The 14423-nt window shown below is 43.9% G+C and overlaps 1 protein-coding gene across 2 annotated transcripts in view; it reads left to right on the forward strand.

Moving 5' to 3' along the window:
* The window catches only part of Slc12a8 (solute carrier family 12 member 8), a 157082-nt gene that overhangs the window by 129859 nt on the left and 12800 nt on the right, over positions 1 to 14423 (forward strand). For both annotated transcript variants that reach the window (XM_015993289.3, XM_076548798.1), the window contains exons 11-12: positions 9428 to 9525; positions 13002 to 13119. In XM_015993289.3, the coding sequence (XP_015848775.3) occupies positions 9428 to 9525; positions 13002 to 13119 (216 nt within the window). The remainder of the gene's footprint in view (positions 1 to 9427; positions 9526 to 13001; positions 13120 to 14423) is intronic.

Below are 14423 nucleotides of genomic sequence, written 5' to 3' on the forward strand. Positions count from 1 at the left end.
AGGTCACAGAATCACTGTCAACATCTTAAGCTACTGTTTTGTTTTGAAGTGTTTTAAATTTATTCTTTGATAATTTCATATGTGCACACAACATGTCTTGATCATATCCAGTAGTTTTTTGGTTTGGTTTCTGGTTTCGTTGGATACTTGGGATTGAGCAAGGGCCCTGGCTATCTCAGGCTATCCCTGGCTATCCCAGGCAAGCACTCTTCCACTGAACAACAGCCTCAGCATTGTTTTTACTTTTTATTTAGAGACAGGGTCTCACTAAATTCCTCATGCTGGCCTTGAACTTGTAATCCTCTTGCCCTGGTCTCCTGAGTATATGAAACTACATTCCTGCTATGCCACAGAGCCCTCCACTCCAGCAGGTTTTGAAAAATGAGTGCTTTTTAATTATTTTTCTCATTTGGTAAATTTCTGAAGCCCTGGAATAGTTGTGTGTGTGTGTGTGTGTGTTAACTTTTTTGTATTTTACACTTGTTTTGGGGGAGGAAGACTCACTGGTCTCTTCATATCGTCATAGCTGAATGTCCCTCTGGTTCTCTGATCATGGAAAGCAATCTTTAAAGATGTAACAAGAATTGGAAAACTGTATCATTGACCTGATGTGGAAAAATCGGCTTGGAGAATTGGGTATCAGGGAAACAACCCAACCCAAACAGCAAGCCAAAAAATGTGTTCACGATTGTTATGGTGACATGGTTTGTACTGATGACAAGCCAGAAATAAATGTTGAGCATTTGGGAAGTAGCTAAGCAAATTGTAATATCAATATGATAAAAATATCCCGTGGATTTTATACACACTTGTGCGGAGACTGTAACAGCATAAATCTTTGGTTTCTATATGGGGCTTAGGATCCTGTGTTTATATATTCCGATGAAGATACATAGGGAGAGCGGTGATGTGTCTTAGCAGTCGAGTGCTTGCTTATCACACACAGGCTCTGGATTTGATCCCCAGAATCACAAAAAGAGGGGAAGTGGGAGGGAGTCCATTTTCAAAGATGGTTTAGTAGAGATTTTAAGTAATTTCTACACAATTACTTAAATTCTTGACTTAAAAATGGACACAGTTGGGTTCCCCATGCTTAAAACGTTTGTCTGTACATGAGCTTCATGAACATAACACGTCATCGACATACCACTGGATTTGAAGTCAGCACTATGTATTGTTTATCGCTTTGCTGTTATTAATGTGTATGACGCACCCCACCACTTGCTCGCTTGGTGCTTTCCAACTGTATGTTTGAGAAAGTACAGCTGCCTTCCTGGCTACTACTCCCTAGGATTGCTGGCCTGAGGAACTAGCCCCTTCCCCTCAAAGGTCTGTGAGATTTACTTCTTACAGTACAATGTGCCAAGAGGAAAACCTCCCTTAGTCAGTCCATAAGGGAGCTGGGGCCCGGTCATCTAGAATTATGAGTGACCGCTTGTTTGTCACACTGTGCAGAGTCATTGAGGAGTCTGCTGAGAACTGTCTCTTCCATGGTGATGACTACAGGGACAGTGGGATGCACACCTCTATTCCAGCTCTTGGGAGGGAGAGACTGGGGATCGTAAGTGGAAGACCAGTCTAACCAGTGACTTTAAAGTCAGCCTGGGCTATGTGAGACTTCATCTCAAAATAGCAAAATCAAAACAAGGCTGTCTACTTGCCAAGGGAATAAACCCCTTCCTTCTCCTCCTCATGTTCTTGGACCACTCCCCCACATCCCCCACACACACCCCACATACGCACCCACACATACACACACACACAAACACACATACACACCCACACAAACACAAATACACACACACATATATACCCCCACACCCCTCTACATGCACACCCCTCATACGCACCCACACATACACACCCACATCCCCATATACCCACACGTACACACCCACACATACACCCCCACACTCACACTCACACATGCACACCCATACACAACACCCCACACACATGCACACCCACACATACACACCCACACAAACACACACACACATCTACACCCCCACACATACCCTCTCACCCACACCACACACATACACAGACCCCCACTCTCCCACTCCCACATATGCACCCGTACACATACACACCCACACATACTTCCTTTAGGAACAATACAGACACTTCTTTTGGCTTGCTCTAGAGGTGTGTCCTGATAAGCCCTTAGTAACTTGAAGATATGGTGGGTGGAAAATGCAGGGAACACACCCAGCCTACTGAATACCAGCCTCAGCAGCACAGGCCTGCTAAATGTCTGTTGTTGCCCTTCATGATGATGGGTTTGGATGGAAACTCTGGTACCATGCAATACAAGAGCATCATGCTGACCCAAGGACCACCCCCCAACCCCCCCAACCCTCCCCCAACCTCCGCTAAAGCCCAGTTCCCACTGGATGCACCTTGGACCAGCAGACAAATCTAAGCGGCACCATCTGGAGTCAGGAACTAATTATGTAATTGAGGTTGTATAAGATCAAGTGTTGGGAAAGAGAGAGCTTAACATCTGACACATCTCAGAGAGGCAGAAATGTGCATTCGTGGCCAATAGTGTTTCTTCTGAACCGAAAAGGCAACTGTATTTCATTAAGCCTGTGATTGAAAAGAATGAGTCACACAATGACATGTTAAAATTACACATCTTAAGTCATAGCACTCATAACCAAATTCCTTCTTTAAAAAAAAAAGTCATGGAGCCAGGCATGGTGGCTCGTACCTGAATCCCCACACCCAGGAGACTGAGGCAAGAAGATTCTGAGTTCTAGGCCCACCTGGCTTTCATAGCTAGAATCTATGTCAAAAAGAAAAAGTCATAAAGCCATCTGTTCAAACCAATGGTAAATCTTGCCAGCCTTTGCTTTAATCCACAATTAGGAGATGTACTAAGTACTTCTTATGCACAAACTTTTAAATGCCTGGAGGTTTAGAAGAGGCTATTTGTCACTGGAATTCAGATGTGTGGAGCTCCAGTAGAGTGCTTGTAAGCACACAAGGAAATCAAATGGGTTTTAAGAGCACGAAGAAGATGTCTTTGGGGCTTATTGGTTCAACCACATGTAGGGAGCATCCCCATTCCGCGGTCCATTTTAAGTGTTGGAAGAACATGCTGAGCAGATGCAGGAAGGTTTTGGTGTCATGGAGCTTTCCTTCTTGTGGGGGAAGATGCATAATTAGCAAACATACATTGCAATTTAAATGGTAAATACAATAAAGAGTCAAAAAAAAAAAAACCAGATACTGGGACGTAGACTGGGGTTATATCAGTTACTTTACACATTGCTGAGGCAAAGATACTTCACAAGAACAACTTAATTTACAGGAGAAAGGGTTTATTCCGGCTTCCAGTTCAAGAGTGGAGTCCACTGTGGTGGCAGGAGCTTGAGGAGGCAGCTGGTCAGGGCACCCACAGTCAAGCAACAGAGAGTGAGGAGGCCCACTTCTCAGTTAGCTTCTATATTTTCACCTCGTCTGGTATTCAAGCCCAAAGAAAGGTGCCATCCATTTTTATGATGGGTCTTCTCACCTCAATTAACCTAATCTTGACAATCCCTCATAGGCATGCTAGGGCTTGTTTCCTAGATATTCTAGATTCTGTCAAATTGGTAAAGAACACTAACCATCCCTGGCAGGAAGGAAGGTGTGGCATGTCACTCGCCTTTATCAGAAAACATCTTGTTGGGAGATGAGTAGGCTAATCTGTCTAATGAAATAAAAACATAGTGGTCTGCACACAACAGAAGGTTATTTCTCGATTGCATTAACAATCTAAGAAGAGTGTTCCAAGTCTGTGAGAGGTTCTTTTCCATGTACTGCTTCAGGGAACCAGGCTCCTTCAAAGATCTGAAGACACGCAGACCCCAGGATCTTGCCATGCTGACGTCATGGCTGAGTTAAACATTCAGATCTCAGGCAGAGGAAAAACAGAAAAGGCAAAGGCCTTGCCTCAGAAGTGACATTCTCCATGGCTGTTCTCTCTTGGTGAGATCTTGGTCATGTGGCCATGTAACTCCAAGAAACCCTTAGCAGTAAGGTAGCTGTGATATCCATCACAGGACCAGCCGTAGTCAGCTGATGAAGGAGGGAAGTGTCTTAGACAAGGAAGACAGCCAGAGAGGTGGTGAGGAATGTTCATATTCAGAATCTACTGGACTTACAGATGGAATAGAGGTAGAAGGGACAAAAAGAGAGGTCAGCGTGGATATTAGCTGTTTGCAGAAATCATATCACTGACTTGGTCTTCAAAGAGACTTGGGAAGGATAGATTTCTGTTTCAGCCTTGTTAAGTTTGAGGTGCTTAGCAACCTACCCAGGAGTATTAGCAAGGCAATTAGATATGAAAAACTTAAGTTCAAAGGTGATCTAGACTTGGAGTTCTTGTTGTGTGGCTAGCATTTAAAGCACAGGACAAGATGAGCTCTCTCAGAAGTGGGCACATAGGGAAAAAGAAGGGTGCTAAGGATTGGACATGGGGGTGCTCCTGCATTTTTGAAGAAGGAGAGGAAATAACAAAGGGGACTGAGAAGAGGGGGAGAGGAAAACAGGAAGGTAGGGTGCCCTGGAGAAGAAAACATTTCAAGGATATGTAATGATGAACAGGCATGAATGGGGTTTGAATTAGGTTCAGATCTTTGGCAAGCTCAGTAAGAGTACTTAGTGGAATCAGCTGTCTCCAGAGTGGATTAGTGAAACCATATTTGATGGTACATACCTATGATCTCAGCATTTGGAGGCTGAGGCAGAAGGATTGCAAGTTTAAGGCCAGCCTGGCTACACAGCAAGACCCTACTTCAAAAACAAATGAAGAAGGGATTGAAAACATAATGGGCTGTGGATACTGAACAAATAAAATGGTAACGGAGGTTTGCTGTCAGAGAAAGGGCTGTAGCTCATGAGTAGCCTGGAAGTACTTGTTTAGGTGAGAGAAATGGCATGGCAGTTGTGTGTAATAGGACTGATTCACAGGGGGATAGGAAAACTGGCAATGTGAGAACAAAGTTCTGAGCAGACCAAAAGCACTGAATCCAGGTTGTACTGAGTTGGGGGAATGTGTCTGAGGAAGAGGGGGACTGAGCATGTGCTGTAAAGGGGGGCAGTGGAGCAGAGGGTGCAGACCCAGGTGGGCCGAAGATACTGTGAGCAGAGAATGTGGAAGTTCTGTTTGCTATTTCAGCACTTAGGAGAAGGAGTTGAGTGGACAAGATCACTGAGAAGCTAACATGGAAGCAGATGCGTGTGCTAGGGAGCACCAGCATGTTGTGGGATGTTCTGTATGTCTTGTGGGAGCCCGTTCTTGGGTTCCTCGTGGCTTTACCCAGCAGGTCCACATAGAGGATGATGAGGACCACGGACCTGAGTGCAGGTGTCTGAGATGGTCTGCACTTGGCTGTGCTGGGGGATGGTCTGTATGTCAAATTGCTCTGATTGGTCAATAAACAAAACCTAATTGGCCAGTGGCTAGGCAGGAAGTATAGGCAGGACTAACAGAGAGGAGAAATAAAAGAACAGGAAGGCAGAAGGAGTCACTGCCAGCCGCCACCCTGACAAGCAGCATGAGAAGATGCCGGTAAGCCACGAGCCACGTGGCAAGGTATAGATTTATGGAAATGGATTAATTTAAGCTATAAGAACAGTTAGCAAGAAGCCTGCCACGGCCATACAGTTTGTAAGCAATATAAGTCTCTGTGTTTACTTGGTTGGGTCTGAGCGGCTGTGGGACTGGAGGGTGACAAAGATTTGTCCTGACTGTGGGCAAGGCAGGAAAACTCTAGCTACACCAGCAGTCTTAGACCGAGTAACCTGTGTCAGCAGTGTTGCATTACTACCACCACTGCATTACAACTGCATTACTGTAACAGCCGCATTACTACAACACCTCCATAACTACAACACCCCATTACTACAACACCCCATTACTACAACACCCCATTACTACAACACCCCATTACTACAACACCCCATTACTACAACACCCCATTACTACAACACCCCCATTACTACAACACCCCATTACTACAACACCCCATTACCACAACACCCCATTACTACAACACCCCCATTACCACAACACCCCATTACTACAACACCCCATTACTATAACACCCCATTACTACAACACCCCATTACTACAACACCCCATTACCACAACACCCCATTACTACAACACCCCCATTACCACAACACCCCATTACCACAACACCCCATTACTACAACACCCCATTACTATAACACCCCATTACTACAACACCCCATTACTATAACACCCCCATTACTCAACACCCCATAACTACAACACCCCCATTACCACAACACCCCATTACCACAACACCCCCATTACTATAACACCCCATAACTACAACACCCCCATTACTACAACACCCCCATTACCACAACACCCCATTACCACAACACCCCATTACCACAACACCCCATTACTATAACACCCCATTACCACAACACCCCCATTACTACAACACCCCCATTACCACAACACCCCATTACCACAACACCCCATTACTATAACACCCCATTACCACAACACCCCATAACTACAACACCCCCATTACTACAACACCCCATTACTACAACACCCCCATTACTATAACACTTGATGTAACAAACTTAAAAAGACCTAAGGTTCATTTTGGCTGACAGTTTGGGAAATTTTCACCCATAACCAGTTAGGCCGTGTTTGAAGGCCTGTATCACGATGACCCTTCACAACAGGAGTGTGTGTTGGGACATAACCACTCACATCATGGCCAGGCCACCAAAGAGAGAAAGAGGAGGAAGCCAGCGTCCCTTTCAAGAACATGCCTCAATGACCAAAAGACCTTGCACTGGACTCCTGGTGCTTGCCATGGTGAGCTTTGAGAGCACTAAATGTCTAAACTATGGCAGCACCTGAGCTAGGTAAGACGGTAGTGAAAACAGGAAGTAGGAAACAGCAGAAATATCCCAGGGTCCTTCTATGGACCAGGAGTGAAAGATGGTCGAACAGATTAGCTGAAAAAATATGATACACACACACACACATACACACACACACACACACTCACACACACACACACACACATACACACACACACACACATACACACACACCACACACACACACACACATACACACACACACACACACACACACACACACACACACACACACACCACACACACACATACATAAAAAGTATTAGTTACCTGTGATGACAGCTCTGAAGTGTGGCTAAGGAGGAGAAATCTGAGTGAGTGAAAGAAAGATGGATGGAGGGAAGCTTTCAAGGAACTGAGAGAGGAGGGTGCTGAGGGTGTTGTTTCTCTGAGAGCTGCCAAGAACGGAGGCGGAGAGCTGACAGAGAAAGATGCAGATCACGGGCTGAAATCTTTACTCAGAGATAACCAGGGAGACGGTGAAAGACTGTGACGATGGAGGGCAAACTGTTGGACTTGCTGATGCTGTTACGAGTACCCGAGGAAGGCGACCTCAAGGGAAGAGTTGTCTTTACTCTTCGCCTGACTCTTTAGTGGTTTCAGTCTACAGCTGTCTTGTTGTGTCACCTCTGGGTCTGTGGTGTCGCAGAATGTCACGGTGGCAGGAGCTTGTGGTCCGGGTTGCTCACCTCATAACGGATAGTAAACAGAGAAGAAGGGACAGGGGACACCACACCCTCCTCAGAGGCACGTCCCCATCCGAGTGACCTCCTCCCTCCAACTCAGACCCAGTTCTAATGGCTCTCTTACCTCCTAATAATGCTCTCGGGCTGTGAAACCATCAGTGGTTAATCCATTTATGACATCATGATCCAACTGCTTCCTGAAAATCCATCAGCAGGCAAATAAGCCTCCATGAGTACACCTTCAAACCATCACAGGGTGTGAAGTAATCTGATTCATCTGACATACTTCAGAGGGGCTAGGTCTGGTGTGGGTTAGTCTGGTTTGGTTTTTGCTTTTAAGTCACAGTCTCTTCGTGTAGCTCAGGCTGGCCTAGAACGTGTGATCCTTCTTTCTGCCCTAGCTTCTCAAGCACTGAGATTATAGGTTCCAGCGCCACAGCTGTCCAGAGGGACTAGTTCTAAAAGGCACAGGGCCCAGAGAAGACAGCAGACCTAACACTGAAACACAAAGCGATTGCCAGATGTGAGCCCTAGCCTCAAGATCAACATGGATCCTGTCCCCCTAGAAGCATGTACTCCAGGGGGTATAGACACATAGAAATAAGTATATAAGGACACGGATGCAAATGGCAGTACATTCTGTGAAAGAGGCTGTGGGACAAAGGAAATGTGAATACTATGAGGAATTAGATTGTTGTGAAAGGGATGAACTTCTGTGAGACAGTGATACGGACTATGACCTGAGGGATAGATAATAGGCAGGCAGAGAAATAAGGGGTCTATGAGAAGTGGATCCCAGCAGGATTATGAGAAGTGGATCCCAGCAGGATTCCCGAGACCTACCCATCTGAAGCAGTCCAAGGAAAGAAGAAACTTGGTGAGTGAGACAGGATCAGGGCACGGAGCGAAGAAGGAAGGATCGGGAGAGGGGCTGGCACAGTCTTCAGCTGAAGAATGAATTTGATGATGGAAAGTAAAGAGTTAAGGGATTGACACATTGCCTGAGCAACTAGCTATGGAAGTTTAGTGTCAAAATGAGGCACAAAGTTAATCCAACATTACCAGTTGTTTGAATCACCGTGCATAGCGGAGCTCATGGTGATTAGAGCACATTGTTAAACAATCTATATGCATTTTCATGGTTAAATGAGCATGTCTGGAATCATGTAAACTGAGAAGGCAGAGAGCTAAATTAAACATGCAACTCTGAGGAGCTCCGATGTGCCTGAAACCCACGATGAAGGGAGTGGAATGTGTATGTATTTGCGCTCAGATCTGTTTGTCCCCTCGGGCTCTTCTTTGCCGAAGGAAGGAGTAAGGGGAGGGTCCCCCTACTCCATCTCCTTTGCCAGCTTCTGGTCTGTATCTGAGGCCATGCTAACTTCAATGCCCAGCTGGTAGATGGTAGCAAAAACTATCCTGTCATAGACAAAAGCCAGCCTGGCCCTCTAGCTGGGTCACATTGGGACCCAAACACCAGGTGTCCAGCTCCCTGCTTTTGACCACCCCACCATCTGAAAGAGAGGGAAGATCTGGACTTGGAGTGCCCCCAGATGACAGATACGGACGAATGTGCAGTAGGCTTGGGGAGGCTCCCACTTCTAGTCTGGCCTTTCTTCGAATTCTTTTCAGGTCTGTGCCTGGCATGAGGCCCTAAGCCCTTCATCCTTCCTTCTCTGTGAGCAAGTGCTTGGAGCTAGCTCTAGGCTGAATTGCAAAACCAGGGCCCATGAGCCTGTAGATATTTGCTAATAAAAATAGAGAGGGATTGGTAGTAAGTCCATAATGAAGGATTTGGCTAATTCATTTTTTAGATTTCGTTCTGAAATGCAGACTTCAGGAACAAGAGGTCCAGAGGAGACCAAATGCTTTCTACACTTGCATGTGTAACCCTTGGGTCTCCCTGTTAGGGGTAAGTCCATCTTGATCTCAGTGTCCTGAGAAATGATTCAGGTGAAGGTGTGTGTGTGTGTGTGTGTGTGTGTGTGTGTGTGTGAGAGAGAGAGAGAGAGAGAGAGAGAGAGAGAGATTTGGGGAAAGAAAAATTGCTAATTAACATCAACATGATTAAATTGCTTGCTTTATTAGAATTAAGATGAGACCGCTATGACAAGATTTACATTTAATCAACCACTCACTTTAATCAATTATCTACTTTTTAACTAATTGTATCTGATAACCCCTGGGTTACTAATTTCATGCTAATTTATTGATTGTAAGGAGGAGTGTAAAATAGTGTGATAGTTAATCTCAAATGTCAACTTGATAAGCTCTAGAATGGACAGGGAGACAGGCTGTGGGGCTTGTCTGTGGGGCTTATCTTGATCACTTGAGGTGGGAAGAACTGCCCACTGTGGGTGGCACCATTCCTTAGGCTGGGATCCTGGACTGAGAAAGTGAGCTGTACAAGCATTCTTTACTCTGTGCTCTGGACTATGGGGACAGTGTGAATGGCTGCCTCAAGTCCCTGCTGTTGTGACTCCCCGCTGTGATGGACTATAACTGTGCGCCTCTAAACTGTGAGGCAAATTAGACCCTTTCTCCATTCAGCGGCTTTTGTCAGGATCGTAGATCACAGCAACAGGAAAATTAACTGAGACAGAGCGTCTGCTTGCTGGTGTTTTTGACTAAGGGGTTACCTTCAAAGGGTAGTTCTCCCAAAACTTGCTTGAGTATATGCATAGTTAGTTACCCTTTTCATTCAGAATCCAGAATCACGATTCTAGATCACAGTTTTAAAGTTGACCATTGAGACTAACCAATCACAAGTCCACCCCTCGTCAGGTTAACAACCAAACCACTAAGTTTAAAGCCATAGCTTTTCGCCCCTTGTCCTCATGCTCATGGCCATTTCATATGCATGATGGGTTTAGTTGACCTTGAGGGGCCCCATAACCTTTCACAGTTTCAACAATGTTTAATGCCCAACGTTAAAGTCTCATCTGAGAGGCTAGGCAGTCTCTTAACCAGGAACTCCTACAAAATTAAAACAGGTTACATACTTCCAGTATGCAATGGCACAGAATAAATATTTTCATTTCAAAATGGGAGGGATGGGGGTATAGCAAAGAATGATCTGAAAGAACCAAGACCAAAACCCAACAAAGCCAACATCAAATCCTGCAGCTTCATGCCTGCCCTCTTGGGGTTATGGAATCATATGGGCTCAGAAAGGTTTGGAGAGCCCCACCCAGACAGCTAGATCCTCTCCCTGTGGGAACTCAGTCTTTTTTCTTGGCCTGCTGTCCTTCATGCCTTGGCTTTCCTCTGCAGATACCCCAGTGGTCCAGGCATCTTCAATATTTCCAACAGGCTTCACCTCACAGTTTCACACCATGGCCTCTCAAGGCCTCTGTATAGGGGCTCCACCCTTGCAGCATATTGGCAGGTCTCAATGTCTCTTTGGCACTGTGGTTCAAGATGCCCCAACACCGCCAGTCTTGCATCTTCTATGCATAGAGGACCAATACTACATTGATGATTCTGCCAGATCCTGCTGCCAGCAAGGGACACAGCCTGGCCTCCTTGGACCACAGTTGTATCAGTTTTTGTGTGCTAATCCTGGGAAGCCATGTCTCTAGGGAGGTGCCTTTGAGGAATGGGGAACCCCCTTCGGTGGCAGTCTCTATTTCAATTTAGGCTCTCTCCTTTCCAATAAATTTGTGTTTTCACAAAATGGACCCTTCAATGGGTGTAGTCTTGCCCCAAGGACATCATTTCTGTTGTCCCAGTATGAAGCAGGATGCTTCTCTTTAACAGTTATAACCTCTTTTTCAGCATGCTCCTTGGTCTTATAGTTTAACTTGCTAAACTCTTATCCTTGACAAACCGGACTTTATTTCTACACCTTTATGCTCAACTTTTTATACCTTTTCACTGTAGACCCAGAAAAGTACAGCAGAAAGTAGTCAAACCATGGCCTGGATGAAAATTCCTGTCTTGAAATTCCTCTACCAAACAAATTAATCAGTCATCTTTACATTCAACTTCACTTACTTCACTTAAGTCCTTAGAGCATGGGCAGTCCTTAGAGCCATGGTATTGTCCAAACTGTCACATGAATGTCCTTTAGCCCAGTTTCTGACAGAGTCCTTGTTCCCATTAGAAACCTCAAGAGCTAGGTCTCCACCATCTTCATTTCTATTGGCATTCTTGTCTTCCAAGCTTGTCCCAGAATGGCCTGTTAATCTTACTTGTTGTAATCAATGACTTTACTATCACAAAGTTCTGAATGCTTCTACATTGTGCCTGCAAAACCAGTTCCAGAGTGCTAAGAACTATATGGTCAGGTTCATCACAGCAACAACCCCACTCCTGGTATGAGTTTTCTGTCGTAGTTAGGTTTCTTGTTATTCTGACAAAAGTAACTGAAGAGGAAAGGAGCTCAGTCTGGCTCATTGTTTGAGGGTAAAATCCATCACTATGGAGAAATCCTTGCAGGAGGAGCTTGAAGTAGCTCGTCACATTGTATCCACAGTCAGAAAGCAGAGGAAGATGAATGCCAGTGTTCAGCTGACTTCCTCCTTTTCATGCAGTCTAGGACCTAAGCCCAGGGGATGGTGTTAACTTTCATTACCTGGGTCTTAATGCCTCAACTGGTCTATCAAAATCACCTCTCACAGTCATGCCCAGGGGCTAATCCAATTTAAGTAAATTCCTCACAGATATGCCTAGAGGCTTCCTTCCTGGATAATTCCAGATCCTGTCAGGTTAGCACCCTGTCTTGGTTTGCTTTCTATGGATGTGGTAAACACTGTGACCAAATGTACCTTGGGGAGGAAGGGCTTTATGTCATCTTACAGCCCACCATGAAAAGAAGTCAGGAGCTGAAGCAGAGACCATGCTTACTGGCTTGCTCCCCATGGCTTGCTCAACCTGCTTTCTTATACAGTCCAGAACCACCCGCCACCAGCACCACCCGCAGTTGACTGGGTCCTTCTCCATCAATCAACAATAGTTTTTTTTTTTTTTAAAAAATGCCTAGAGGCTAATCTGATGAGGGCATTTTCTCAGCTGGGTTTCCTATTCCCAGATGACCCTAGTATAAGTTGACAAAAACAAAACAAACAAAACCCTACCAAACTAGCACACTACCACAGTAAACAAACTTTATTTATTATTTATTTATTGTAAGTATAAACTTTAATTATACAGACTTTTATTATAAGTATTTTTATTCGCTTTTATTATATTTACTTCTATTATTTATTTACTTTTATTTAATGTATTGTTTTAAATATTTAAGTATTATTTTGTTATAAGTAAACTTTAACTATTCAGAGCTCAGCCACTGTTAAGAGACCACTGTCTCCTAAGGTCTTAATCTTGTGTTTTGATTACCTTGTATGAAACCCTTAGGTGACTTACTCTTCCTATCTGTTTCTATAGGCTGTTGTATCCCTTCTCATTATGTTTGTGATCCAGTGGGTCTATACCCTATTTAGCATGGGTGTTGCTGTCGTGGTGTATTTCTACATTGGCCAGGCCAGTCCAGGTCTTTACCTTGGTAAGTGGCTAAGTCATTGTGCTGCCATTTCCCTTATTTTTTTTCTAGCTTTCACTGAAGAATTTTGCATTACATGTCATACACATAATTATAAATGAAATACATTAGCAACTAATTTGAGATTTATAAGACCTATAGAATTAAAATGGATGACAACAGTGGTGAAAGAGCCAGGGATGAAATAATATGCTGACATAAAGTATACTGGCGTAGCATAATGTTATACATTTCCTATGCTATGAGTTAGTGCTATACTATCATTTGATGATGGATTGGGTTAAGTTTAAGATGTATAATATACACCCTAAGCCAACCACTAGATAATTTAGTGAAGAGTTATGGCTAATAAGTCAACAGAGGGAAAAAGTGAGTGAAAAAAAAATATTAAGAACTGAAGAAATGGCTCAGTGGGTAAAGACACTTGATGCCAAGCCTGACAACCTGAGTTTGATCCTCAGGACTCCTACACGTTATCCTTTGACCTCCACACAGATACTGTAGCTAGAGAGAGAGAGAGAGTGTGTGTGTGTGTGTGTGTGTGTGTACATGGAAATAAATAAAATAATAAATATAATTTAAAAAAATTAAAAGCACATGAAAGACAAAAAGAGTAAAAATAAGTGTAATAAAAGAATATTTATTGATAATAATAAAACAAAGACATGACATGATGGTGTGTGCTAGCCCATGGGCAGCAAAAGTGGGAAGATAGCAGGTTCAAGGCCAGCCTGAGTTAAAGAGCAGCAGTGATTTATATAAGCCCATCTATATTGATTATCACAGTAAATATAGATAGTTTAAACACTCCCAAATAATTGGCAGTTAAATAAAAAGGGTGACCCAACTATGTGCTGCCTACAAGAAACTTCATTTAATTGATGAATTTATTTTTGCAGTGCTGGTGATCAAACCCAAGGCTTTTGTATACTAGGAAAGTACTTTGCCCTTGAACTACATCCCCAGCTAAAGAAATCTGTTTTAAATAAAAACCACACAAATAGGTTAAAAATAAAAAGGATGTGAAAATAAACCAGGCTAACACCAATCAAAAGACAGATGCAATGGCTACATTAACATCAGATAGATTTCAAAGGAAAGGCTGTTGCCAGTGATCAAGAGGGTGACTGGATAAGATGAGGGGGGGGCAAACTCATGGAGAAAACACAATAAACCTTAACCTTCATGTCCTTAAAAGCAGAGCTTTGGAATACATGAAAATGCAATCTGATAGAATGAAGGAAAAAATAGAAAAGATCATAGCCACATAAATTTCAACATCTGCCTCTAAATAATTGATATACACG

The sequence above is a fragment of the Peromyscus maniculatus genome, chromosome 12 (genome assembly GCF_049852395.1).
Source record: "Peromyscus maniculatus bairdii isolate BWxNUB_F1_BW_parent chromosome 12, HU_Pman_BW_mat_3.1, whole genome shotgun sequence".
NCBI lineage: Eukaryota > Metazoa > Chordata > Mammalia > Rodentia > Cricetidae > Peromyscus > Peromyscus maniculatus.